The sequence below is a fragment of the Eschrichtius robustus genome, chromosome 19, assembly GCF_028021215.1.
Source record: "Eschrichtius robustus isolate mEscRob2 chromosome 19, mEscRob2.pri, whole genome shotgun sequence".
Lineage (NCBI taxonomy): Eukaryota > Metazoa > Chordata > Mammalia > Artiodactyla > Eschrichtiidae > Eschrichtius > Eschrichtius robustus.
This window is the reverse complement of record NC_090842.1, coordinates 62,355,628-62,382,648: the sequence shown is the minus strand read 5'-3', so window position 1 is coordinate 62,382,648 and position 27,021 is coordinate 62,355,628. Positions and strand designations below refer to the sequence as shown.

The window sequence follows — 27,021 nt, the reverse complement described above, 5'->3', positions numbered from 1 at the left end:
GGCCAACTGGCTGCGATGTAATTCCAGAATCAAGGAGTGGGGCCGGGCCAGCCTTCCCCAGGTCTCCTCCCCCAGGCCCGGTCCCCTCACAGGACGCCCCCTCCCCGCTCTTCCTGCCAGTTTCCTCTTGCCTTTTCCTGTCCCCCACCCAGTGCTGGGAGCTGGGGCAGAGGCAAAGGCTGAACAGGAGCAGCGGGGTCAGGAACCGACCAGGGCAAGCAGAGCCAGGGCCCCCGGGTGCTGCCGGGACCCGAAGCAGGGTAAGAGCTGGGGACCCAGGAGTCCAGCACCCTCCTCCCTCAGACCCAGGAGTCAGTCCCCAGCCATCCCCCATCCCAGCAACCAGCAATCCGGGCTCCCATCCCCTCCTCCACCCAGATTCTGGAGTCTGAGTCCCAGACCCCTCCTCTCTCTGACTCAGGAGTCCAGGTCCCCCTTCACCCCATCCCTACCTCTCAAGGCCTCAGGATCTGGGGCTTTATCCACCCTCCCTTAGGGCCATGCTATCTGGTGAGCGGAAGGAGGGCGGAAGCCCCCGTTTCGGGAAGCTCCATCTCCCGGTGGGCCTGTGGATCAATTCTCCCAGGAAGCAGCTGGCCAAGCTGGGTCGACGCTGGCCCAGCGCTGTCTCCGTCAAGTGAGTGCCCACCTCCTCACGGTTGCTGCCCCTGCCCCACCTGCCTCCCATCTGTCCCTGTTTATGACCCAGTCCCTGCACTGGGTAATGCCAGGGAACCGGAAAGAGTTGGCTTCAGTTCCTGTCCTGAATGGGCAAGTGAGATGGCAGGCGGTAGGGGACAGTGGGCCCCAGTGATATAGGGCCCGGTGAGGGAAGTGCTGGGGCTGGAGATGGGCTTAGGCCGGTGGACACGGGGATGGGGACACAGAAGGAGTAGCGGTTTGGTTCACCTTCCTCCTCTCCCTGCTCACCTCTTGGAATTTCCTTCTGTGGGACTCGCCTTTATTTATTTATTTTCTCTCCCTCGCTCTCTCTTTGCCTCTGGCCTCTGCCCACGCCACCCCCCCATCTCTATACACCCCGCGTCTCTCGCCCTTCTGTGGGTGTTTGTCCCCCACTATCTCTGGGTGTCTGTCCCTCCCTTTCTGGGTCTCTGTTCCTCCCCGCCCCCCCACTCTGGGTCTCTGCCCACCTCTCTCTTTCTCTAACCCCTACCCCCGTCTCTGCACGTCCTTCTGGTTCTCTCTCCCGTGTCTCTGCTCTCCGGTGGGCTCCCAGGTCTTCGTCTTCGGACACGGGGAGCCGCAGCAGCGAGCCGCTGCCCCCGCCGCCGCCGCACGTGGAGCTGCGGCGAGTGGGCGCGGTCAAGGCGGCCGGGGGAGCCTCAGGGAGCCGCGCCAAGCGCATCTCTCAGCTCTTTCGGGGCTCGGGGACCACGGGGTCCGGTGGCGCGGGAGCCCCCGGGACTCCGGGGGCCGCGCAGCGCTGGGCCAGCGAGAAGAAGCTGCCGGAGCTGGCGGCGGGCGTGGCCCCCGAGCCGCCACTGGCCGCCCGCGCCACGGCGCCCCCGGGGGTCCTCAAGATCTTCGGCGCCGGGTTGGCTTCGGGCGCCAACTACAAGAGCGTGCTGGCCACGGCGCGCTCCACGGCGCGCGAGCTGGTGGCCGAGGCGCTGGAGCGCTACGGTCTGGCCGGCAGCCCCGGCAGCGGCCCCGGCGAGAGCAGCTGCGTGGACGCCTTCGCGCTGTGCGACGCGCTGGGCCGGCCCGCGGCGGGCGCCATGGGCAGCGGCGAGTGGCGGGCGGAGCACCTCCGAGTTTTGGGCGACTCGGAGCGCCCACTGCTGGTGCAGGAGCTGTGGCGGGCGCGGCCCGGCTGGGCGCGGCGTTTCGAGCTGCGCGGCCGCGAGGAGGCGCGCCGCCTTGAGCAGGAGGCCTTCGGAGCGGCAGACGGCGACGGTGAGCTGGGGGGGTGGGAAGCCGGATTCTGGGGGCGGGGCCTGTGGAGGGATGGGTGGGGCTTGGGCGGGGCCAGTGTGGGCGGGGCCTGAGGGACTGTTGGGACAGGATGGCGGGCGCCGGGGGAGGGGTCCGCGGGACCTATAGCACTGGGTCTAGGGGAAGGCGAAGGTGGAGCAGGACCTAGGTCAGCCAGATGGGCTAGGCCCGAGGACTTTGCCCTTGGGACAGGTGCAGAGTTGATGGGCGTGGTCCTGATGGCAGATGGCCTCTCAGTAGTAGGCTGAATTGGCTCGTGAGGGGCAGGGCCTATGTAGAAGGAAGCTAGAAGGGGGACGCGCTTGGAAGGTGAGGAAATGGGCTATTAGATCAGAGCCTAAGAAAGGGCGGAGCTTCGGAAGGGTGGGCCTTGGACCAGGTGACCTTAGGCTGGGTTGGCTGCAAAGCCTGAGTGGGGGCTTGAGGGTGGTGCACGGGAAATGAAGAGGTATTTGTATTGGCCAAGGACCAGGCTACTTGGGGGCCTAGTATTTGAGAAGGCCTGGCCTGGAACAGGAGGTGCGCCTGTGATGAAATAACAAAGTCGGGGGGCACAGTCTGGCAGGGGTGGGGCCGGGCTCACAAAGATAGTGTCTGCTCAGGGAGCCTTCTCACAGCTTTTCTGTTCCCGAGTCTCCCTTTGGGAGATAGAGTGGTGTAGCAGTTACACTCATGGGTTTTCTTCGCCGGTTAAACACAGCAAAATCCTAGGCGAAGATTCAACGATATAATGCATATAAAGGGTTTTAGCACAGGGCTTGGCATATAGTAGTTGTTAAATAAAGAATGGCAATTATAACCATCATTGTCTTTTTTTTCTTTTCTTTTCTTTTTTTTTTTTCCAAAAAGCATTCACTGAACACCTTCTGTGGGCCACACATTATTTAGGGCCCTGGGGGAATACAGTGGGGACATTGACAATTCCCGTCCTTCTAGATTTCACAGCCCAGTGAGAAAAACATCAGTTCACTCATTCAGCTCATTTCCACTGGGCACCTACTAGATGCCAGGGCTGTGTGTGACAAAGTTCAGAGTGCCAGTGGTGCCCTTCTCTGCTTCGAGTTGGAATGTCAGGGAAGGGTGGTCAAGAGAAGGTGGTTTCTGCTTTCCTTGGGGCAGAATCTTCTCGGTTCTTCGTGAACAGTTCTAGTGCCTAGAACAGTGCCTGGTACATAGTAGGGGCTCAAAAAATATTAACTGAAAGAATGAATGAATTTATGAGCTGAAATTACAAGATGGGTAGAAGTCAAGCAGGAAGTGTGTTCCAGGCACAGGGAACAGCATATGCAAAAACCTAAATGTGGGAAGCAGCCTCACCTCTTTGCAGCCAATTGTCTCTTTAGAATCTCTAGCTCTCCGAGTCTGGCTCTCTCTAGGTCTCTTTCCAGTCTCCGTCTCATCTTTCTCCATCTCTCTCGGCAGGCACGGGCGCCCCCTCGTGGCGGCCACAGAAGAACCGCTCCCGCGCGGCGTCAGGTGGGGCGGCGCTGGCCAGTCCTGGCCCGGGGTCGGGGTCAGGGCCCTCGGCTGGGTCCGGGGGCAAGGAGCGCTCGGAAAACCTGTCCTTGCGGCGCAGCGTATCGGAGCTCAGTCTGCAGGGTCGGAGGCGGCGGCAGCAGGAGCGCAGGCAGCAGGCACTTAGCATGGCCCCAGGGGCAGCCGATGCCCAAATCGGACCTGTAGACCCCGGCGACTTCGATCAATTGACCCAGTGCCTCATCCAGGCCCCCAGCAACCGCCCCTACTTCCTGCTGCTGCAGGGCTACCAGGACGCCCAGGTAAGCGCAACCTCTCCTAACGAGAGAGACCTATGCCCCACCCTTCGGTTGAATGGGCGGCAAAACTACAACTCCCAGAATCCCGTGGGTCGCGTTAGTCTCAGATATGTCAGAGAAGAGAATGGAAGTGGTGGAGATAGATGTCGGAGAAAGATTTCACTGGAGGGACAAGTAGGCGATGATTCATTTCTTTCAAAGTTGGGAGAAAGCAGTGTCTTCCTCCAGGGAGAATGGAAGAGCCCACTTTATTTTATATTTTATTTTATTTTCCTGCGCTGCGCAACTTGCGGGATCTCAGTTCCCCGACCAGGGATTGAACCCGGGCCACAGCAGTGAAAGCCCGGAATTCTAACCACTAGTCCACCAGGTAACTCCTGGGAGAGCCTATTTTAGAAAGGTCTTCTTGGAGGCCTCTCTTTCTTGAGGGAGAGTAATGGAAGAGTATCTTCTGGGGAGGGAGATAATTTGATTGATGTCTGGAATCTTGTTCGGGGTAAGCCTATGTTGTCTTAGGAGGAATGGACTGAATCATTTTTTAAAAAATATTTATTTAATTAATTTATTTATTTTTATTTTTGGCGGCCTCGTGTCTTAGTTGCGGCATGCAGGATCTTTTGTTGCGGGTGCGGACTCTTCGTTGCGGTGCAAGGGCTTCTCTCTAGTTGTGTCGCGCGGGCTCCGTACTTTGCAGCACGTGGGCTTAGTTGCCCCGCGGCATGTGGGGTCTTAGTTCCCCGACCAGGGATCGAACCCGAGTCCCCTGCATTGGAAGGCAGATTCTTTACCACTGGACCACCAGGGAAGTCCCTAAATCATTTTTTAAAGTTGATGGTTTACTTTGGAACGATTGTGAGCATTGTTGATGGGGGCAGGTGGTAGTGATACTTCTATTTTATATATATCAGTGGCAATAGGAGAACTTGTTTGAGTGTTGGGGAGCAAGAGAAAGAAAAGATTAGTGGTTGGGGGCCAGTGGTAAGTTATTTCATTAAAGAAATGTATTATTGGAAATATTCGCGCGCGTGTGTGTGTGTGTGTGTGATAACTAGGAGAATCATTCTTATGGTTTTGTCTACCTTTGGGTAACAGTGGTACAGCCAAGTTCAACAGGTACAGCTGGGATCAATGGGAAAGCCCACTCTAGAAGGTGGTGGAGTTTACTGAACAGTTCCATTTTTACTCTCAGAGAGGGATCCAACTGGGTTAGGTCACTTGGCTGTGTATATGGGTGAGAGGTTAAAACTATTCAAAGAACTTGCATTGGAGGAATTCATGCTTCCTTGTTGGGGCAACAGGACAGGGCAAGTTCATTGTAGGAAGGGGTTTGTGTATATTACAACAGCCCATTCCTCCAGACAAGGTTGGTGAATAGGAGGCTCTATTTTGGAATGGTGGTCAAGTTGGAAGGATCTATTCTGGGAATATAAGAAAGTACGTTATGGGAAGAGAGGGAAACATTGGTAATATCCATTCTTTCAGATGGGATTCATGAGAAATTTCTTTGTAAGAGGCTTCATTGGAAGTGTCCATTCCTTGGGAACAGGAGTAAGAGTTTAATCTCTTGTAGAGAGGAATTTGTTTGCATTCATCTATTCATGGGTGTCTGTGAGAGTTCATGTGAGGTGCAATGGAAGAATCCCTTCTTGGGTTAGGGAACAGGAGAGCCCATTGTAAAAAGGGGGTTCGGGTATTCTGGATCATTCCATTCCTCCAGACAGGGATGAAAAATAGGAGATTCTACCTTCAGAAGGTGATCAGAAATATGGAAAGATCCATATTTCTCAAGAGGCAAATGAACCAATACATTGTAGTAAGGAAATTTAGAAATGTGCATTCATGGGGTGGAGGTAGTGGGAGAGAGTTCAGTGTAGGGAGGGGATTTATGGATATCAGGATGACTGTTTTCTCAGACATGAATGGGGAAAAGAAGTGTCTACTTTAGGAAGGGGGTCAGACAGAGTGCTTCCATTTTTATAGGATGCATATGGGAGAGTCATTTTTAGGAAGGGGTCTTCTGGAATGCACCTCTTCATTTGGTGGATGAAATGGGACACTCCATTATAAGAAGAGGGTCTCCTTGAAAACATCTGTTTATAAGATGGGGTTACTAGAAGTGCCACTGTATGGAGATCTCCTTGGAGATGTCCTTTTTGGGGATGGGAATATTGAGAACATCCATTGATGGGAGGGAGAGTGTCTTTGGAATCCTCCATCCTGGGAGTGGGGGGAATAGGTGAGTCCATTGTAGAATTACAGCTCCTTGGAAGTAAATTCATGGGGTGGGAAAAAATGAGAGTCCATTATAGAAAGTGGGTCTCCTTGGAAGTGTACATTCATGGGGTAGAGATAATGGAAGAAACCTTTGTTCAAAGGGGACGTCTCTTTAAAGGTATCCTTGCTTTGGGAATATTGAGAGAAACTATTATTGGAAGGGGAAATGTCTTTGAAAGCCTCCATCACAGGGGTGGAATGATGGGCAAGTGGGGACTGGGGTAGGGAAATGGGAGAGTTCCTAGGAGAAAGAAGGTTTCCTTGGGAAGGTCCATTCTTAGAGGGTGAGGGTAGTGGGACAGTCCATTTTAGTAATGGAGATGTGTCCTTGGAAGCACCCATTCTTTGGGCTGGATGTTATGGGAGAATCCACTATAGGAAGGGATTGCCTTGAAGGAGTCCATTCAGAGGAGGTGAGAAGATGGGAGAATCCATTGGAAAAAGATCTCCCGGGAAGCATCCATTCTTTGAGGGAGGGAAATGGTAGAGCCCATGTCAAGAAAGGGGTTTCCTCGTATCCAGTCTTCAGGATGGATGTTATGGGACAGTTCACCATAGGAAGTGCCTTTGAAGAGTCCACTCATGGGAGGTCGGAGGTAAATTGGTGAGTCCTTTGGGATCCCAGGAGATCTCCTTGGAAGTGCTCATTCAAGGGACCTGGTCAGTTGTGGGTAAGGGATTTCCTCAGAAGCATCCAGTCCTCGTGGAGTGGTGTCCTTTAGTGCATCTTCACTTTCCCTCCAGGACTTCGTGGTGTATGTGATGACGCGGGAGCAGCACGTGTTCGGCCGGGGTGGGAACTCCTCGGCCCGCGGTGGGTCCCCAGCCCCGTATGTAGACACCTTTCTCAACGCCCCGGACATCCTGCCGCGTCACTGCACAGTGCGCGCAGGTCCTGAGCCCCCGGCTATGGTGCGCCCATCCCGGGGAGCCCCGGTCACGCACAATGGGTGCCTCCTGCTGCGGGAGACCGAGCTGCATCCGGGCGACCTGCTGGGGCTTGGTGAGCACTTCCTGTTCATGTACAAGGACCCCCGCGCTGGGGGCGCGGGGCCGGCGAGGCCTCCGTGGCTGCCCGCACGCCCCGGGGCCACACCGCCGGGCCCCGGCTGGGCTTTCTCTTGCCGCCTGTGTGGCCGTGGCCTGCAGGAGCGCGGTGAGGCACTGGCGGCCTACCTGGACGGCCGCGAGCCCGTCCTGCGCTTTCGGCCGCGCGAGGAAGAGGCGCTGCTGGGTGAGATCGTGCGTGCCGCGGCCGCCGGCGCCGGGGACCTGCCGCCCCTGGGGCCCGCCACGCTGCTGGCGCTGTGTGTGCAGCATTCAGCTCGGGAGCTGGAGCTGGGCCACCTGCCGCGCCTGCTGGGCCGCCTGGCTCGTCTCATCAAGGAGGCTGTCTGGGTGAGCACTGCCAACCTGCGTCCAGTCCCATCTGCGCCCCAAGTCCTTTCCCGAGCCTCCTCTCGCCACCTCCAACCTTAGTTTCGTAGTTGGGCAGGACAAAACTACATCTCCCAGTATACCTCAGGAGGGGGCTTGGGCCATTAAGCAAGGGGCCCCAAGGGATGCTGGGAGTTGTGGATTAATCCACAGTGCTTAAAGAGAAGACAGTACAGTAGTACCTATCTTTGCAGCCGAGGGATATTGGAAGAAACCATCCTGGGAGATGGGGTAGGGGAAGAGATCCCTGAAGGTTGGAGCCGTAGTGGGCGAGACCATTCTTGGAGGCGAGTGAGAACAAACCCACCGGACCAGCAGATGGATCTGCCAGGGAGAAGCCATTCAGAGTTGGGGGGGGGGGGGAGGCGGGGAAAGTTCCATCCTATTGAGCTGGGGCCTGGTTAGAGGAAAGGTTTAGGAGGTTTTTTTTGAATAGGGGGAAACTCCATTTGAGCAGAAGTAGACCTAAAGGGAGACAGACCACTCTTAATCATAGGGGTGTGTGTTTTAAACTGTAATAAGAGGATTGACTATTCTGAAGCTTGAGGATCAGAGTCCATTTGAAAATTGGGGAGAGTCTCTTGTCAAAAAGGAAAAATCAGGGCATTAACTCAGAGGCCTCTCTTCCTCATCCACCTCACCTTAATTCTGATCTTACTGTTCCACAGGAAAAGATCAAGGAAATTGGAGACCGTCAGCCAGAAAAGTAAGAGAAACTCTGGGGAGAAGGGTCTAGAGTGATGTAGGGGTCAGGATTCGTAGCCAGTTCTATGTTCACATTTCCATGCATGTTTTAGTGCAAGCTTCTTTGGGACTCAACTTTTCTAGTTGTGAAATGAGGGTTGGACTCTGACCCCAGTTAGACCCAGATCTCGGGGTTTGGACATTTTGGGGGGGAATTGGGCAAGGATTACAAGTCCCTTCCCCTTTTCCCAGCCATCCTGAGGGGGTTCCTGAGGTGCCCTTGACCCCTGAGGCTGTGTCTGTGGAGTTGCGGCCACTCATGCTATGGATGGCCAACACCACGGAGCTGCTGAGCTTTGTGCAGGAGAAGGTGCTAGAGATGGAGAAGGAGGCCGACCAGGAGGGTGAGCTCTGACCCAGGCCCATGCTTGTCCAAGCCTCCTGCCATTCCCTGCACCTGGGGACCTGGGCTTCTGCCTGGCAGCCTCTGGTTCTCCCTCTCACTCCTATGCCTGTCCTCAGACCCACAGCTCTGCAATGACTTGGAATTGTGTGACGAGGCTATGGCCCTCCTGGATGAGGTCATCATGTGTACCTTCCAGCAGTCTGTCTACTACCTCACCAAGGTTGGCCTTGACCCCTGCTTCCTGTTTGGCATAGCATCACTTCCTGTTTGAACTACATCACATTGCTCTGGTGTCACTTCTTATTTGACCTAGCAACATTTCCTGCTTCTCTGACATCACTTCCCATGTCCCAGGCCCTCCCCCACCTCGCACTTTGCTGTTCTGATACCACTTCCTGTTTGAGCTTACATCACTTCCTGCCTTCCTGACTTCTCTTCCTGTCTCTGCAACTATCCCCTCCTGATAGGCTGACTTCACTGCCTGGTTATATCACTGTTATATCAAGCTCCTGTTTTCTAAGTCCACTCTTAAGTCACTGATAAGTTAGATAGATAGATAGATAAATATAGATCAAATAATACTAGGCACTGTCATTTAAATTAAACCTCTTTATTCAGGCCTCACTTTCTGTGTTTGCTGACCTCACTTCCTATAGCTTTGAATTCATTCCCTTTTCTGAGCCACAAACCTTTTTCTCCCTGGAGTGCCCATCCTGTAGGGCCTGCTTCCTGCCCCAGTCCCCCGCCACCACTCTTTTTTTTTTAAATTTTATTTATTTATTTATTTATTTATGGCTGTGTTGGGTCTTCGTTTCTGTGCGAGGGCTTTCTCCAGTTGCGGCAAGCGGGGGCCACTCTTCATCGTGGTGCGCGGGCCTCTCACTATCGCGGCCTCTCTTGTTGTGGAGCACAGGCTCCAGACGCGCAGGCTCAGTAATTGTGGCTCACGGGCCCAGCTGCTCCGCGGCATGTGGGATCTTCCCAGACCAGGGCTCGAACCCGTGTCCCCTGCATTGGCAGGCAGATTCTCAACCACTACGCCACCAGGGAAGCCCTTTTTTTAAAAAAAAATATTTATTTATTTGGTTGTGCTGAGCCTTAGTTGAGGCAGGTGGGCTCCTTAATTGTGGCACGTGGGCTCCTCAGTTTTGGCATGCGAACTCTTAGTTGTAGCATACATGTGGGATCAAGTTCCCTGACCAGGGATTGAACCCAGGCCGCCTGCATTGGGAGCATGGAGTCTTATCCACTGCACCACCAGGGAAGTCCCACTGCCACCACTCTTGAACTTAATATTGCTTCTTGGAATTCTCAGGGTTTCTGTCTTATGTTGGGCCTCATTCCTTATCTGTAGAATGAAAGGGGATATTTTGGGACAGGTAGTCTCTGTGTTCCTTGAGCAGCCTTGATTTGTGAAGCCCTTTCCTCCCAGGCTTCACTTCCTGTACATCCCTGCCAAGTGTGGTTTTATTTCTTCTTTGGCTCTGACCTCATTTCCTGTCCTTGGCCTGATCTCACTTTCCACTGGCTAACTGCCACCCCACTCCCACTTCCTGACTCTTCATTCTTTTCCTTTCCTTCGGGAATTCTGGATAAATAATTCTTTGATTGAAGGGAGCCTCTTTTTTCAATGTCCTTTGTCCTCCTTGAGCTGTCTCTGTTGAGAACTACATCAGAGGTGGTCTTAAAATACCCAAGACACTTCTGGAAAGCCTTTCTTAAACTTGAGGTATCCCAGGCCTGATGAATGCTAGGAACCTATGTGGAAAGTAGGATTTTGCTCATGGAGACCTTTAGGGTGTTGAAGGTAGAATGGACTACAATTCCCAGAAGCCTTTGGTGGAGCTCCCCAGTACCTTCATGCTTTACTACCCTGAAGCTTCCAGGGAGTTGTAGTCCAACCCCTTGTTTGCACCTCTGTGTCTCCTCAGACTCTGTATTCAACGCTGCCTGCTCTCCTGGATAGTAACCCTTTCACAGCTGGGGCAGAGCTGCCAGGGCCTGGAGCCGAGCTGGGGGCCATGCCTCCAGGGTTGAGACCTACCCTGGGCGTATTTCAAGCTGCCCTGGAACTGACCAGCCAGTGCGAGCTGCACCCGGACCTTGTGTCTCAGACTTTCGGCTACTTGTTCTTCTTCTCCAATGCATCCCTTCTCAACTCGCTGATGGAACGAGGTGAGGGTGTGTCTGGAAAGGGGCCGGGAAGCAGAGACAGGAGCCACTGAGACCTGCATCAGTTAAGACACATCAGAGGCTCAGGCCTCATCTTTAGGGACTCTGGAGAGCAAGCTCCAGATCCCAAGCTGAAGAATAGGAAAGGTCTGGGAGGCAGGAGGGCAGAGTCCGTGCACCCATTGCTTCTCACACTCTTCCCCCACAGGTCAAGGCCGACCTTTCTATCAATGGTCCCGAGCTGTCCAAATCCGAACCAACCTGGACCTTGTCTTGGACTGGCTGCAGGGGGCTGGGCTGGGTGACATTGCCACTGAGTTCTTCCGGAAACTCTCCATAGCTGTGAACCTGCTCTGTGTGCCTCGCACCTCCCTGCTCAAGGTGACTCCTGACCCCTGACCTCTGAGTCCCCAATCCCACTCATCCGTCCTCTGTATTCAGCTTACCCTTGGATCTCCCCTTGGACTCCATGTTATCCCCAGTCCCAGTTCAGACACCATGGGTGATGCATCAGCAGCTAGAAGGAAGCCAGCCACATAAATGTCCAAGTTTGGCTGCATCTGAATCCCAGTTGGACTTATTAATAATAGTTTCCAGGGTCCCCTCCTTCAGACATGCTGATTCAGGAAGTCTGGTATGGGACCAAGGAACGTGACATTTAAAACATTCATTGAACGTAAACTACATGCCAGATACTGTGTTTAGCCCTTCTCACTGAATGCTGACTAAGCCTCGTGAAGTAGGTTATTAATTGACAATTTGGTTCAGACAAAGAAACTGAGAATCAGGCAGGCTAGGTCACTTGATTTCATTTATTTACTTTTATTTATCAAACTTTTACAGAGCACTTAACAAGCACCAGTCAGAGTTCTGTGTACTTTACAATCTTGCCATATTAAATCGTCCTAACAACCCTGTTAGGTAGTTCCTGTTGTCCCCCAATTTACAGGTGAGGAAACTGAGGCACAGGGTTTGCGAGAAGGCAATGAGTAGCCTGGGACTTTTGAACCCAGGCAATCTGGGTTGAGTCTCTTGTTTTAACCACAGTGATGATTCTGTTGCCTAGATCTAGGTTAGGTACAGAAAATTTCAAACGGTTACAAAAAGTAGCCACAGTAGAATAATGAACACCTATGCACACAGTAACATAAACTAATGGTCAATTTTGTTTCTTCTCCACCCCTGCCTACTCCTACCTCCTCATGTATTCCGAAGCAAATCACATTTTTCTTTTTTAAAGCTGAGAGTATGCCCTTTCCCACTATCACTTTGGTGACAACCATGTACCTGGAAGACAGTACCTGGAAGACATTGCACAGACATCACTGTCTACCCACTACATCCATGCCCTCTTCTATGGAGGGCCTTCCACTTAGGATTTCTCAGCTGCCCCATAATGATCGTAGATTTTTCACCTCATCGTCCCACCAGGCTTCATGGAGCAGCCTACGAACTGACCACCCCACACTGACCCCTGCTCAGCTCCACCATCTGCTCAGCCACTACCAGCTGGGTCCTGGCCGCGGGCCTCCACCTGCCTGGGATCCTCCCCCTGCAGAGCGAGATGCTGTGGACACAGGTGAGGAGAAATAGGGACAGAGGCATTGGGGCTGTCAGCTTTCTTCCGTCCTCAGGACCTAGGGATCCATAGCCCCAGCTCCTTCCTCCTGGTCCAAGATTCTGGACCCCTAGCCCTCTCCTGCCCCGGGATCTAAGTGCTGGATCCCAGGATACAGGAGTTCAAGCCCCCAGCTCCTTATTTTTTTTCGCAGCGGTTCAGGTCCCCAGCCTCTTTCCCCCACAAACTACCTTCCTCACCTAGGAGGCCGAGTTCCAGGCCCCTCCACTCTAAGGAATCTGTACAACGAAGTTCCCAGTCCTTCCTCCTTCCTTCCTAATGGACCCAAGAACCCAACTACATCGCCCGTTTCCCAGGCAACGGTGGCCTTTCATAGTCTGAACTACAGCTCCCATGATGCTTGGGGACTCCCAAGAGTCGCGTTTGAGGGGACCCTGCTCCAGGAGCTGCCGGGGGTTTTTTCCTTCCTTCGGGCGTGACGCAGTCTCGGCTATCCCCGACACTGCTGCCTCACGCCCATTTTCAGAATTTAACTCCGACTTCTTCGGTCTCATAGGGGACATCTTCGAAAGCTTCTCCTCCCATCCTCCCCTCATCCTGCCCTTGGGCAGCTCGCGCCTCAGCCTCACCGGTCCTGTGACGGACGACGCCCTACACCGTGAACTGCGCAGGCTCCGCCGTCTCCTCTGGGATCTTGAGCAGCAGGAACTGCCGGCCAATCACCGCCACGGACCTCCCGTGGCCACGCCTCCTTGAAAACCAATAGCAAACGAGCGCGCGAACCTTGAAAATTCATCGGCTTCTCTAGAGTCTGTTTGAGCGCAGAGCTTTCTGGGAGTTGTAGTTTTTCCCCGCGTGGAATGCTGGGAGTTTGAGTTTGGGGGTAGTAGAGGATGGGACCGTGGGAAGATGGGTTTGGGAATTTGAGTGCCAGGAACAATAAAGGTATCTGTGGTATTGGCAATGCCTCTATTGTTAAGACTCGGGAGCGGTAGTGATGATTTTCTGTGGAATAAGGCATCAGGGCCTTTGCCTGGAGCATTGGGCTCCTGCCGAATCCTCCGTGATATTTATAGCCACGGCCTCAGCTTGCCCTCTTGCATGTAATCCAATCCAGGAGCACTGTGGCCTCCCACGCATCTCAGAACAGAGCCCTAAACTTGTTCTGCCAAAGATCAGGCCCTCAGTCCTGCCAGTGGGAAATAGCCAGCGCTCCCTTCGACCTCCCATAGCCCATCCTCCAGCCTCCTCCCTCAGACCCAGGAGTCTGGGTTCCCAAGCCCCTTCTGGACCTTTCTGCCTGTCGGGCACACTGATGAGCCTCAACGTTTCTTGTCCCTGTTCTGGAATCCCTCTTCCCTCACATCCGAAAGTGTGGGCCCGCAACCCACTCCTCCCTCGGGCCCAGGAGTCCAAGCCTCTGCCTCTTTTTCTTCAAACGCAGGAATTCAGGTCTCCAGCCCCCTCCTCCCTCAGACCCAGGAGTTCGGGGCTCCCGTTTGAACTTTTCCCTCCGCTGAATCCGACTCTGGCTGCTGCGTCAGGGAAAAAGTAAGCGACAGGTGGCACCTGCCTATAGGGCCGGGGCACGACCACCTGCCGCTGCTGCTCACCCTGAGCCCCTCTCCTGGCACCTGCTTCTGTCAGTCCGCCCGCCGCTGCCCCTTTCGACCCCGCAGCCCCAGGACGTGGAGGAGGAACGAGCCGGGAACCCCAACTTCCGCCCCGCCCCAGGCCCTCCCAGTCCGTGCTCCCGCCCCTTCTCAGGATGCCAGGAGGGGCTCCTGTCTCCCCCACGCCCCTCTCCATCGCTCCCGACACGCCCCCAAAAGGGGGGTAAGAGGCCGTCCCAGGCTGGTAGGGCGGAGCCCGCCGCCTCCAGCCTTGACTGCGGGACTCAACCCGCTCCAGAGCACAGCTGAGCCGAGCCCACCTGGTGAGAAGCCCCTGGGGTGGGGGGTGGGAGGGGAACCCGCCTTAACTCTTCTGTCACCTCTCTGAGCCTAGTCCCCTCCCCACAGACCGTGGTGGCTGACACCCACCCACGCCCTTCTCAAATGCAGGTGGCAGAGACCCTTCCATTCCCCGGGGACCTATCGGGTCCCCTTTCCCCTCTTGATCAAGGCTGTTGGATTCTAGGCCCCTTAAGAGTATTGAGTTCCTTCCCTTCACCCCCTTTTCCTCCCTCTCCTTTCATAGACCCGGGGTCCAGGCCACCAGTGCCCTCCTTCTTAGGACCCAGGAGTCCCAGATCTGCGGTCCTTCCTCCCCCAGACTCCAGGAGTTGGGGCCCTCAGCGCGTCCTCCCTCACACCCAGGAGTCCGGGCTCCCAGCCCCCTCCTCCCCCAGGATCCAGAAGTTATGGCCCAAGGCCGCTCCCATCTCTAAGTTCCTCAGGCCCTTTCCCTGCTGCGTTCACATGCAAGGGACGCCTCCTGACCTCCACTCTGACCCTGCCTCCTGTGGGGGCCCTGCTCTCCCTCCCAGTCCAGGTCCCCATCCCAGCCTTGGCAATGACCCTGGCGGCTTCCTCCCAGCGCTCCCAAATCATTCGCTCCAAGTTCCGATCTGGTGAGAGTCTTCTCTCTGTGCACGTAGGGAAGGGATCCTCCCAGTCCTGGGAATATACTCTAAGTCTGGGAGTCTGCACGGCGGGGTGACATGGGAGGGGGTGTGGTGACACATGCCAAAGGCATGTGTTTTCTGTGCAAGAGATTATTTATGTAAAGGAGGCCCCAGCAAAGGGGTGGAGTTGTGGTTGACAGTGAGTGTGCAAATGGCTGGTGCAATGCTCACGTGAATAGTGGGGAATGGGCGGCTAGGGGTGGGTGTGCAGAGGACCAGGTACTGCAAAGGAACAGGGGCTTAAATTGACACCTGTGCAAATCGGAGGAGCGCCCAGTGTGGAACTGTGGGCAAGGGGACAATGAGCTCTCAAGCCTTGAAAGCGTCAAAGGTTGCATTTCAGGTCCCAGCACAGGTGAAAAGTGTGCAAGTGGGTACACCTGGAGGTCAAGTCCTGAGTAGACAGAGCATACTTGAGTGTGCAAATGAGTCTGCTTCTGTGGTTGGGTGGGTGCGAAGACACCAGTAACCAAAGAGCAAGGAGTGTGCAAGAGTGCACGTGTACAAAGAAATGTGCAAAGAGAGATCCTTGCTCCACAACTGGGGGCCAAATTCTGAATGCGTTAACGTGGCTGGGTGTGTGCCGAGACAGTGAGCCTAGGATGAAGCGTGGCAAAGGGTACCAGTGCACAAAAGTGCTGTAGATGCAAAAATAGAGCCCAGGGAAATGCGTGTTTGAAGGTGGGTGTGCAAAGGAGGTGACTGAGGGGAGGCCCAGAGGTAGTGCAGAAGGGAGTGGGCGTGTGCAAAACGGGGTGTGGGGATAAAAGGGGGCGAGGTACAAACGCTAAGATGGTGATTGGGCGGAGGATGGGGTGGTCATCGGCTGACGAAGTGGGCAGGTGGAGGAGTTGGGGGCAGGGCTGCCTCCTGCCTGCACCGCTGGCTGGCTCCTGGCCCCAGAACGGCTCTGGCCTTCGGCGCTGCGCTGGCAGGGAACAAGCAGGAGGCCCGGGAAGGGAGCAGGCTGCCCGCCCACCCGCCTGCAAGGGGTGTGTAAGGGGGCTGGGCACACGTGTCCCGCCAACAACTGCAGCTCACACTCGCCTGCCAGGCCAGGCTCTTGGACACTCCCTTCCCGCCTTTCTCCTCCCACCTCCCTCCACAGTCCTCCAGCTTCGGATCCACAGACGCTATCAGGACACGAGTAAGTGTGGGCCCTGAAAGGGAGGGGATGGCGGCCCCACTCCCTTGGGGCACCCTGGAGTGCAGCTGCCACACATCTTGCTTCGGTTCCCGAGCCTCAGTCCCTATGCCCCAGGGTACATTGCCATCCCATCCTGCCCTTCCCCAGGACCCAGGAGTACAGATCCCTGGCTGCCCCACCCCTAGGAGCTTTTCTTCCTGCTCTTGGGCTTTTCCCACTCCAATGAAATGCATGAATCCAGATCCTGTTTCTTTGGAGAAGACAGGCATCCCACACCCGACACTTGGCACACATACAAATCTCAGGATGTGGCTTTCAGCTTCTCTCTCTCCCCAAGAACCAGGAGTGCTGGTCCCACCCCTGTCCCAGCAAAACCCCAGAAATCTGTGATCCTCAGCTACCACACCCCTTGGTGACTGAGGATGAGATTCCTGCCTTTCTTGAGAATGTAAAGGTCTGGGTCCCTAGCACTTCTGCCTTTCGATCCAGGAGTCCAGGCAACCAGCTCCCAACACTTGGGTTTCACTCCCTGTCTCTGTCCTCTTGCACCCGGGGGCTGGGGCCTCCAGGGTCCTCCTTCCCATGCAGCCTTGTTTCTCCCTGCCTGGCATGCTGCCTGCAGGCCTCTCAGGGTCCTTTGCTGCCTCTCCATTCTCGGATCCAGATCCATGGATCTCAGCCGCAGACCCGGCTCTGGCTCCGGCCCCAGCCTCACCCTCGAGCCCAGCGCCTTTCCTCTTCAGCCCTGGGGTCCTTCTCCCTGAGCCAAAACACTACCCTTGGCGGTCCCTGAAGAAGGTGAGTCTCGACCAGAGTAAAGGGAAAGTCCCCCTGAGAGTCTAGCCTTGGTCCTCCTTACTGCTGCCCATTTTGCTCCTCTCTGATGGGGACAAGCCGACCCCGTACTTTTCATGGGGCTCTGGGGCAGGAAAGTGGGAAAGGAGCAGAAGCGTTTGACATCATACCTGCTTTTTCAGGAGTCTCCCAAGATCTCCCAACATTGGAGGGAGCCCAAGCCCAAGGAGCACTTGACATACCACCAGTACATGCCCCCAGAGCCGAGACAAGGGTCCAGGGCAGACCCCCAGGCTGAAGGGTCGGCCTTGGGTCCCCCTGGACCACCTCCATGGGAATGGACAAACTCACAGCAGCCTCCTCCTAGGTATGACTCCTGTTTTTGTTCTCTGGGAAGTTCAGGCCCCCCGATCCCTCCTCCCCCAGGACTCAAGAGTCCAAATCCCCGGCCCCTCTTCCTTCAGTTTCCAGAAATCCTGACCTCATATCCGAGAGTCTGAGCCACCTCCTCCCCACCCCCACCCCTGCCCCAGTTCCTCTTCTCTCAGGCACCGGAACTAGCCTCCTGTTTGTTCTCTCGGAGCTTCAGAACTCAGGTCCCTTGCTTTCCTGCATCTTCATGAGCCCCTGTCTTTGAGGACTCCAGAATGCCTTTTCTCTCTGCGCCTTCTAACCTGTTTTCCCCTCACAACTCTCGCCAGGATGAAGCCCAGTCCCCTCACTCCCTCCCCACCAGGAGTCCCCAGCCCCTCGCCCTCTCCACACAAGCTGGAACTTCAGACTCTCAAACTGGAGGAGCTGACGGTGAGTTTCGGGGGCAGCTTCCCAGGCTGGCCCTCTCGCTCAGTGGGGACCCAGAAGTCTAACCCTGCAGCCTCTGCTCCATTGGAGATCCAGGACCTAGGGTTCCCAGTCCCTCCTCTCTCGGTTTCCAAATGTCCAGCTCCGATCCCCCCCCCCCCCAACCTGCGCCCCGGATCCCGCCTAGCACGGCCTCTCTCCGCCTCCCTCCCTAGGTCTCAGAGCTCCGGCAGCAGCTGCGCCTGCGGGGCCTCCCGGTGTCTGGGACCAAGTCGATGCTCCTGGAGCGCATGCGCGGCGGCGCCCCGCCCCGCGAGCGGCCGAAGCCGCGGCGCGAGGACGGTCCGGCGGGTGCTCCCTGGCCTCGCTTCAAGCGCAAGGCTTTGGGAGCCGCTGGGAGGCCGGGCTCGGTGAGAGCGGGACTACGCGCGTGGACCAATGAGGAGAAGACAAAGCGGGACGGGGCGGGAAGTCGAGAAAAGAATAGCCAATAAAGTGTGTGGGGCGCGGTTAAGAGCAAAGGGGGAGGATCTTAAGGGAAGGGAAGCCAATGAAAGAATAGGGGGCGAGGCCGAAGGGCGGGATGGATGAGTGAAGGCCCCAGCCGGGACCAGGAGGTGGAGCCACAGGTAGCGAGTGGATGGGGTTGCTCCCATTGGGCACGGCTTATAGGAACTCGCCCTCTTCGCCGTTCTAGTTCAAGCCGAGTCCAACATCTCACTCGCTGCCCCCTCCACGTGCCGCGGAAACCCTTGTGACGACTCTGGCTCCTGCTCCGGCTCCGGCTGCATCGACGGCTCAGGCTCCAGCTCCAGTGCCGATCCCTTCCTCAGCACCAGCCTCGACAGCCCTGACACTGGAGGAGGAGCTGCAGGAAGCGATCCGCAGAGCGCAGGTGAGAGGGAGCGGGCCTAGGGTCTCAGTCAGGATCAGGCTGGAGTCCCAAGTTCACGCCAGTTCTGCCCGTCCGCAGTTGCTTCCGAACCGGGGCATCAGTGACATCCTGGAGGATCAGGTGGAGCCTGAGGGTAAGAGCCGAACTCCTAGATTTGGGGGAAAAGGGGGCCGAGGTTCTGGGCTTCTGGGTTCGCGGGAGGAATAGGTTGGTGTCTGGACTCCTGAGTCCTAGGGAGGAGTGGGCTGGGGACCTAGACTCCTGGAAAGGACGAATAGGGAGCTGGCGTCCGGATCCCTGCCTTCCTAAGCTCACACTTCATTCCTTCCCCTACAGACATGCTGCCCCCCATCCCCCTGGACTTCCCCGGCTCCTTCGACTTGCTGTCCCCCTCCCCAGACTCTGAAGGCCTCTCATCTGTCTTCTCTTCCTCGCTCCCATCCCCCACGAACTCCCCGTCCCCCTCTCCCAGGGGTCCCACCGACTCCTTGGATTGGCTGGAGGCTCTGAGTGGGGGTCCCCCACTGGGCTGTGGCCCCCCAGCCCCCAGCATTTTCTCTGCTGACTTATCTGATTCCAGTGGCACCAGGCTGTGGGACCTGCTGGAGTATCCATGGTGATGGATTTTGGGGTTTCCAGGGACTGTGAACTGGGGGGGATGGAGCGGCCACAGAGATAGACTCCCTGAGGGAGGGGTTGGAACAACCAGCAGAGTCCCTCCCACCACAGACGCAAAATCAGAGACAACTCTCATCCCCACCTGGCCCCTGCACTGCTGCTGACATGCCCACCTCCTGACTTCTGCCTGACCTCCATATGATCCCCTCCATGGTTGTGTGGTTGGGGGCAAAGAGGTTTCATTTGCTGCTGACCAGGGCAAAACAAGCTGCTTGCTGCTTCCCTCGGAGACCTCATGGATGTTTTTGTTCCCACTTTCATCCCCCCATCCCACTGACTAGATGGATGCCTGTTGCTGGGGAGTCTGGAAGGTGGTCTATGCTTTTTGGATGCAGGAGAGGGACAGGGAAGAGTAGGGAGAGAGAATAGTCTGCCAGACCCTTGGCTTCTGATTGGAGATGAGAAAAATCAGATGTGTCATATCTAAGGTCAGATTCTCTCGGAAGCAGAGTCTGAGACAAGATTTGTGTATCCATGATTTAGGAAAGAAATGCTCCCAGGAGAAACCAATGAAGGAATAGATGAAACAGGACAGCGATGGGGAAGAAGACTAGCTAGAATGTGATTTCAGGTGAAGTCCCAACATCAGCCTGATCCCATGGGGAGCTCTGGAGGATAAATTAAGTTGTAGAGTCTTTCCCACCTTGAGGCAAAGGGAACTGGGCCTTTGAGGCAAAGGGAGATCCCTATTTGGGTTTATTATTGTTGAGTAACAAACCACCCCAAAATTTAGAGTCTTAATTACTGTCTGTGATTGTTCACAATTCCATGGATTGACTCGGCTCAGTGAGGCAGTTGTTCAGCACCATATAATGTCAACTAAAGCTGGAGTCATCTTAGGGCCCAACTGGGCTGGAACATCCAAGATGGCACACTCAGGTGCATCTGGCACCTTGGCAGGGATGGCTAGTAGGCTTGACCCTACTGGGCTGTGGGATATCTGGACTTCTCTCATTCTCTGTGTAGTCTCAGTGCTCTCCCTCTCCATGTGGTTTCTTTCTCCAACAGGTAGCTGGACCCCTCACATGGTAGCTCAGGGCTCCCCAAAGTGGGCATTCCTAGGGGAGGAAGCAAAAACTTCCAGTCTCTTAAAGACTAAGCTTGGAACTGGCACAATGTCACTTCCACCACATTTTATTGGTTAATGCAAGTCAAGGTAGCCCAGGCTGAATATGGGAGAGGACTACACAAATGTATGAATATCGGGGGCATGGTCATTGGGCACTGTCTTTGGAGACCTGCCACTACACCCCTCTAGGCAGTCATGGGCCACAGGTCACAAGAAGGGGGCAGGATATAAACTCCAGGCACCTCAAGCTCAAGGGCAGTCCTGGGAACAAGGTTGCAGGGTAAGCCCTTAGCAGCAAACTCTTTTAAAATATAGGTTTATTATCATTCAGGTATGGTGAGGCCAATAGGTCGGGAGACAATTGCCACTGAAAAGATAGTTTGTTATTTTCACAGATCCCAAAGGAAGGGGGCATGCCAAGCTATGCAGGGCACCAGGGTCAGTCAGGAGTTAGAGGGGAAGAGGAGAAACTTGGACAAGAGTCTTCATTGTGGTTTCCTTGGGAAGGAACAGATGAGGCAGAGTAAGCTTAGGATTGTCTTATTATTTGAATAATTTCATCAGGCTCTGGGGTGTATAAGGGTTGTCCCCAGTTGCCTGGAACTTGGCCCTGGGGTGATTAGGCAGATGAATAATGGCCTGAAGTATAGAATGCCATAAAGGAAGTGGTTGGGGGTATGGGCTCTGGGTTGGTTGCTTTGCATGTGAAAGGCATACTTACATGTCAGTCCTTTATTACCTCTAGGAATTGGCTAGCCCTGGGAGGGGCAGTCCCTCCAATGTCAGCAAGGCCCCAGATGTCAAAGCACCAGAAATACAGAAATAAAAAGGCATGATTAATGCATAAAGCACACAGAAGCCGGGTGTTGGGTGCACAGAACTGGTAAGAGGAATCTGAGGGGACCTGGGCAGGCTGCCAACAGTGTCCACTACAGGTGGGAATGTACAGTGGATTAGTTATGTGTTACAGGACCTAGAACCGGTGACTTCCCCTGGCTTGCTGTCATGTCAGTTTCCTTATTTGTAGCTACAGCCCAGTGTGGCTGAGAGAGTTCACTGAGAATGTCCCTGAGTTGGACCTGGCATGTGACATGTGATGATAAACATTAATCACCATTATTAGCTGCTGATCGACAATTCTAGTGCCTCGAAGTGTGTGAACTCTGGTGAACATTGAAGATCCAAGATAAAAATGGAAGGGAACAAATGCTCGTTACCATGAGGCAAAGGGAATCTTTCATGTCTTCCAAACCAATCAGGTAGAATTTGTCCTCCTTACTTTCCAGATGAATTAATGAAAGATCAGAGAAGGGGAGCGACCTGCCCAGTGTCACACAGACAGGAGGTGTTGGAGTAGGGTTTTAAATCAGATGAATATGTCTACAGCCTGAGCCCTCAGGGTTGAAAAATCAAAGAACCTCAATCTCTGCTCTAGTGGAGCTCAGACATTTGCCAAGAGAGTCCCAGTGCAGGGTGATAGGGATTTTCATGGCAATGGTACAAGGAATAGGAGGGGCATGACTCCTAGAAGGTGACCAGAAACTGCAGGGGAATGGGACAGGGTGGTCAGAGAAAATATTTTCGCCAAGACGCAAAGGGTGAGGAGGAGCTGGTCGGAGGAAGCTCTTGGAAGACAGCATCCTTGTAGAGGGAGAAGAACATGCAAAGGCTTGAAGGTGTGAAGGGCGCTGCCACCTGGGGAAACTTGTGAGGTCAGGGTTCCTGGAATAAAAGGTGGGTGTTGGCAGGTCTTCCTCTGTCTCTGTTTCCCTTCTGACACTTCTATGCCTTTACCCCTATATCAGTCTCTTCCCATCTCTGCCTGCCTCTGTGTCTTCACTCTGTCCCCATCTCTCCTGTGTCCAGAGGAGGGCGGCCTTGGGCTGAGAGCCTGTGGGCCCTGTGTGCAGTCTCAAAGAGAGTCAGGGCTAGGGGCGGCTGAGGAATTCTCTGGAAGGTGGAGATTTGAAAGACAGACCCAGGATTGCGAGGAGTGTGCAGGTTTGGGTCCAGAGTCTGAGGGACGGGCTTGGGTCCTGCATTCTCCATGGCCCGTCCCTCAGCCCTTTTCCGGACATGTCAGCTACTTCCTCCTGCCCCTGAGGCAAGGACTGGGCCTCCCCCAAGGGGGTGGGGAAAAATGAGGGCTGGACCTATGGGGGAGCTGGGGGGAGGATAAGGTCAGATGAGGACCCCTCCCCCCACCATGCTGCCATCCCACGATCTCAGTGGAAGCATGAAAAATACCAAGAATATATTTGACAAATTACCAGTTTATTTTATAGACATATTCCCCAGAAAGATACATTCATATTCATTGGGTAGACTGGAGAAGAATATATTTTGCTTTTCTCCCCCTTCTCCCTCCCCCTCCTCCTCTTCTTCTTCCTCTTCTCTCCCCCACCCCCCGCACCCCATTTCTCCCTCCCTCCCTTCGTATCTCTCTTTCTCCCTCCCTTCTCTGTTACCACATAGCTAATTGGCTGCTTCCAATCACTGACTTCTATTCTATTCTGCCTTTTACCTCTACGTTATTATTATTATTATTATTATCATTATTATTATTATTTGGCCTCACAGTTTGTGGGATCTTAGTTCCCCAACCAGGGATTGAACCTGGGCCCTCAGCAATGAAAGCATGGAGTCCTAACCACTGGACCTCCAGGGAATTCCCATCATCCACCTTATTTTTTCTTTCTGCTTCGCCAGTGATGACCACCCCCCAGCTCCCAACTCCACCAACCACCTGAGCTCCTCGTCATCATCAAGCACAGCCTCTTAGGGACCTGTGGGAGAATTTCTCTGGGAAACACACCCAGGAGAGCTTGACACAGAAGCAGGTGCCATGGTGGTTGAGGGTCATCTCTGGGGCCAGATCCACCTGTGTGGACTTATCTCTCCATCACTAGCTGCCTGGCCTAGGGCAAGCCATTTAACCTCTCTGTGCCTCAGTTTCTTCATTCATATAATGGGAACAAGGGCAATAGTACTTTGTGTGGGTGGTGTGAGGAATAAATGGGTTGACCTGTGTAAAGTGCTTAGAACAATGCCTGGCGTATAGTAAGTGCTCATTAAGTGTCAGTGACTGTCACCGACCCACAGGATTGATTCGATTCCCACTCCTCTGCCAAATGGCTGTGCCCCCCCACGTGACCACCGTGTGTGCACGAGGGTTGCCCTGCCCTTGGTATTGTCCAGCTTTCTCATTTTCAGTCTGTCCACTGTTACCTCTTCTTTCTCTCAAATCTTGTTTATCCCTGATGGTGGATGTTGGGGACTCCCATACCTCAGACAGACTGGTGATGAAGACCTCAGAGCCAGGGCAGGGGGGGTTAGGTGGCTGAACTGGGAGGAAAAGAGGGAAATGGGAATTGTGAACATTCATTCTCTAGAAGACAGGCTCTCTCCTTCCCTTGGGCAAACCGCTTCAGTGCCAAACCTTCATTCAGACTTTGAACCCAGCCCCTCCCTATCTGGGGACCCTAGACAAGTCACTTCTCCTCTCTGACCTCATAGATGACCTGGTTCCTAGGTATTTTCCCAAGAGAAATGAAAACATGTTTGCATAAAGACTTGTACGCAAATGTTAATAACAGCATCATTCATTATAGCTCTAAACTGGGGAGAGCCCAAATGTCCATCAGATGGTGAACAGATAAGCACCCCATGGGACACCCACACAGTGGAATACTACTCAGCAGTGAAAAGGCGGTGAATGGTTGATACCTGCAAGGATATGACTGAATCTCAGAAACATGATGCTAAGTGAAAGAAGTCAAACACAAAACACTAAACATGGAATGATTCTTTATGATTCTAGAAAAGGCAAAACTAAAGTGACCAGGAGGTGTAACCAAGCAGGACCCTATGGGACCTTCCCAGGACAAATCCCCCCATGTCCTCCACATACCTCTTGTCTGTAGAAAAACTTTAGCCTCCTAGGCCTTCCCCGAGTTACAAAGAATAAATTTTATCAGAGAGGTGAGACATGCAGAAGCAAAGGAAAAACAGTCTAGCAAGACAAGATAGTAATAGTTTAGCCATTAAACAAAGTCAAGGACATTTAGTTCCTCCTCAAGGGAGGGACTATAGATAATATTCTGAGTCATATCCTTTGAGCTGTTTTGCAGATACTGAAACCCCCACCAGGTGGAAGAAGTTAATTGTATGCTACCCACAAGAATGTAGACCCCAGACTGGTTGGAACCAGAAGGTTGATGATGTTGACTCCCAGTTACCTCACTGCCAGCCAATCAGGAGAATGTCCAAGAGCTGATCACGCCCCCCACAACCCCTCTCCCTTACCCTGTCTTTAAAAACCTTTCCCTGAAATCCATCAGGTCTTTTAAGCACCAGCTGCCTGGACTCCTTGCTTGGTGCCCTGCGATAAACACCGCACTTTCCGTCACCACAACCCGGTGTCAGTAGATTGTCTTTACTCCACGTGGGCAGACAGACCCAAGCTAGGTTCAGTAACAGAAGCAGCTCAGTGGTTCCTTTTAGTATATTCACAGAGTGGCCCATCCAGCAGTACGATCAATATCAGAGCATTTTCATCACCACAAAAAGAAATCCCATCCATACCCATGAGCAGTCACTGCCCATTTCCTCCCAAACCTCTGCTCCTCCCACTAGGCAACCACTAATCTACTTTTTGTCTCTGTGGATTTGCCTGTTCTGGATATGTCATATGAATGGAATCATATGTGCTCCGTTGTGTTCAGCTTCTTTCACTCAGCATAATGTTTCCAAGGTTCACCCATGTTTTAGCAGGTACAGTATTAAAATGGAGCAGGACCCTACGGTCCTTCCCCACCATGTCCTCTGCCTGCCTTTTGTCTGTGGAAAACCTTTAGCCAAAGAATAAATTTAATCAGAGAAGTGAGAAGATGCAGAAGCAAAAAAGGCAGTCAAACAGGACAAAACAATAATAGGTTAGTCACTAAGCAAAGTCAAGGACCTTTAATTCCTCTTCAAGGGCTATAGATAATATTCTGAGCCATGTCCTGTGATCCGTCTTGTAGATACTGAAATCCCCACCAGGTGGAAGAAGTTAACTACATGGTGACCAGAGTGTAGCCATGACATAAGCTGCCATAATTCTGAGAATTGACCTCAAGGAAATGGGAACAAACTCACCCTGGAACTGAAGATTAACTGTACTTAAAACAATCAAGATGATGCTGGTCAGACCACCAAGGACCAACTTCAAGATGACTGTCAGAGCTGACTGCTATTTCTGCATGTAGCCCCCTCCCTCTGTCTATAAAAGCTCTTTCCCACTGATTGTCAAGGGGGGCGAGTTGGCCTTTGGACGGAATTCCACCCTCACCCCCACCCCAGTTGCCAGCATCCAAAATAAGGCAAACTTTCTTTTCCACCAACTTTGCCTCTTCATTAGCTTTTGAGCGGTGAGCAGCCAGACCCCCACGTTCGGTTACAGTAGTTCACTCCTTTTTATGGCTGAATAATATGCCATTTTATGGATCCACCATATTTTGTTCATCCCTTCAGCAGGTGATGGACATTTGGGTTGTTTCCCCTTTTTGGCTATTATGAATAATGCTGCTAGCAAATGGGTGGATATTATTGTATATAAATTGTAGTCACTAAAGCTGGGAAATAATAGACCAAGCAGAACAAGATGATTGTGTTTACAGACACATCCAGAGATGGTAAAAGGATAAAGAAAGATGGAAATATGCCAACAAAAGTGAGCATCACCATTAACTGCAGTGGAGGGAGAGAGGCTTTCTGGGTGTTTCCGTATCCTGACAGCATCCCAGGTGTGCAGTAAAGGGTTAAGTCAACAGTCTTGGGGTGCTCAAACCCCGCACATTCCAAAGAGAGGACTGACCAATGATCAGCTCCTGGGACATAACCTCTAAGCTCTTGGCTTGTCCTACCTGATAAGAGTGTCTTTGTTTACTTGGGGCCTTGGACCACATGGTATTAGCTTAACTTCTGGAGGTGCTGGAGACTGAGTAGCTGAGGTCAGTCACGTGGGCATCCAGCCATTCCTACGTGATCAACCCACAGTAAAAATCCTGCACACCAAGGCTCGTGGGAGCTTCTCTGGTTGGCAATACTCAGTATGTCTTGTCACACATCGTTGCCGGGAGAATTAAGTGCTGTTCATATGACTCCACTGGGAGAGACAACTGGAAGCTTCCACCTGGTCTCTCCTGAACTCTACCCTGTGCACCTTTTGCCTTTGCTGATTTTAATCTGTATCTTTTCACTGTAATAAAACACAAACGTGAGTATAACGGCTTTCCTGTGAGTCCTTCCAGCAGATCATTGAACCCGAGAGTGGTCTTGGGGTCCACCGACACACCAGGTCTTAATCTGGATAGGAGTTTCTGCCGTTATTCTTTTCATTTATTTAGGCTGCACCGGGTCTTAGTTGTGGCACGCAGGATGTTCGTTGCGGCGTGTGAACTCTTAGTTGCGGCATGCATGTGGGATCTAGTTCCCTGACCAGGGATCGAACCCAGGTCCCCTGCATTGGGAGCATGGAGTGTTACGTACTGGACCACCAGGGAAGTCCCTGCCCTGTTATTCTTTTTTTTTTTTTTTTAATAAATTTATCTATTTATTTATTTTTGGCTGCATGGGGTCTTCGTTGCGCGGCCTTTCTCTAGTTGCGGCAAGTGGGGGCTACTCTTTGTTGTGGTGTGCGGGCTTCTCATTGCGGTGGCTTCTCTTGTTGCAGAGCACGGGCTCT

The 27,021-nt window shown here is 53.5% G+C and overlaps 2 protein-coding genes across 12 annotated transcripts; both read left to right on the top strand.

Moving 5' to 3' along the window:
- Positions 1 to 106: 106 nt before the first annotated feature.
- On the top strand, positions 107 to 13,239 carry RASIP1 (Ras interacting protein 1). The gene is made up of 12 exons (XM_068528271.1): positions 107 to 260; positions 497 to 637; positions 1,238 to 1,917; positions 3,379 to 3,734; positions 6,750 to 7,403; positions 8,111 to 8,148; positions 8,379 to 8,530; positions 8,649 to 8,752; positions 10,464 to 10,707; positions 10,913 to 11,085; positions 12,136 to 12,283; positions 12,840 to 13,239. Exons 2-12 carry the CDS (start codon positions 501 to 503, stop codon positions 13,037 to 13,039), a joined length of 2,886 nt encoding a protein of 961 aa, XP_068384372.1. The 5' UTR covers positions 107 to 260; positions 497 to 500; the 3' UTR covers positions 13,040 to 13,239.
- Positions 13,240 to 14,141: 902 nt separating this feature from the next.
- On the top strand, positions 14,142 to 26,548 carry MAMSTR (MEF2 activating motif and SAP domain containing transcriptional regulator). Of its 11 annotated transcripts, none has more exons than XM_068528709.1 (10): positions 14,142 to 14,219; positions 14,772 to 14,855; positions 15,964 to 16,056; positions 16,679 to 16,854; positions 17,034 to 17,218; positions 17,553 to 17,655; positions 17,868 to 18,062; positions 18,350 to 18,547; positions 18,610 to 18,680; positions 25,319 to 26,548. In XM_068528709.1, the coding sequence occupies exons 2-9, from the start codon at positions 14,798 to 14,800 to the stop codon at positions 18,649 to 18,651; spliced, it is 1,050 nt and encodes a 349-aa protein (XP_068384810.1). In that variant the 5' UTR covers positions 14,142 to 14,219; positions 14,772 to 14,797; the 3' UTR covers positions 18,652 to 18,680; positions 25,319 to 26,548. The 11 variants fall into 11 exon arrangements, with proteins under 11 accessions (XP_068384810.1, XP_068384809.1, XP_068384806.1 ...); XM_068528708.1 differs by lacking the exon at positions 25,319 to 26,548 and adding an exon at positions 21,040 to 25,311; XM_068528705.1 differs by having other exon boundaries at positions 14,143 to 14,219; positions 18,626 to 18,680.
- Positions 26,549 to 27,021: the final 473 nt, after the last annotated feature.

Bases quoted from the DNA above. Each gene is read 5' to 3' on its own strand.
- RASIP1 (XM_068528271.1), top strand. From the start codon at position 501: ATGCTATCTGGTGAGCGGAAGGAGGGCGGAAGCCCCCGTTTCGGGAAG. The intron at 638-1,237 runs GTGAGTGCCCAC...GTGGGCTCCCAG, and splicing joins CCCAGCGCTGTCTCCGTCAA to GTCTTCGTCTTCGGACACGG. The intron at 1,918-3,378 runs GTGAGCTGGGGG...CTCTCTCGGCAG, and splicing joins CGGAGCGGCAGACGGCGACG to GCACGGGCGCCCCCTCGTGG.
- MAMSTR (XM_068528700.1), top strand. From the start codon at position 15,702: ATGGTGATTGGGCGGAGGATGGGGTGGTCATCGGCTGACGAAGTGGGC. The intron at 17,656-17,867 runs GTGAGTTTCGGG...CTCCCTCCCTAG, and splicing joins TCAAACTGGAGGAGCTGACG to GTCTCAGAGCTCCGGCAGCA. The intron at 18,063-18,349 runs GTGAGAGCGGGA...TCGCCGTTCTAG, and splicing joins CCGCTGGGAGGCCGGGCTCG to TTCAAGCCGAGTCCAACATC.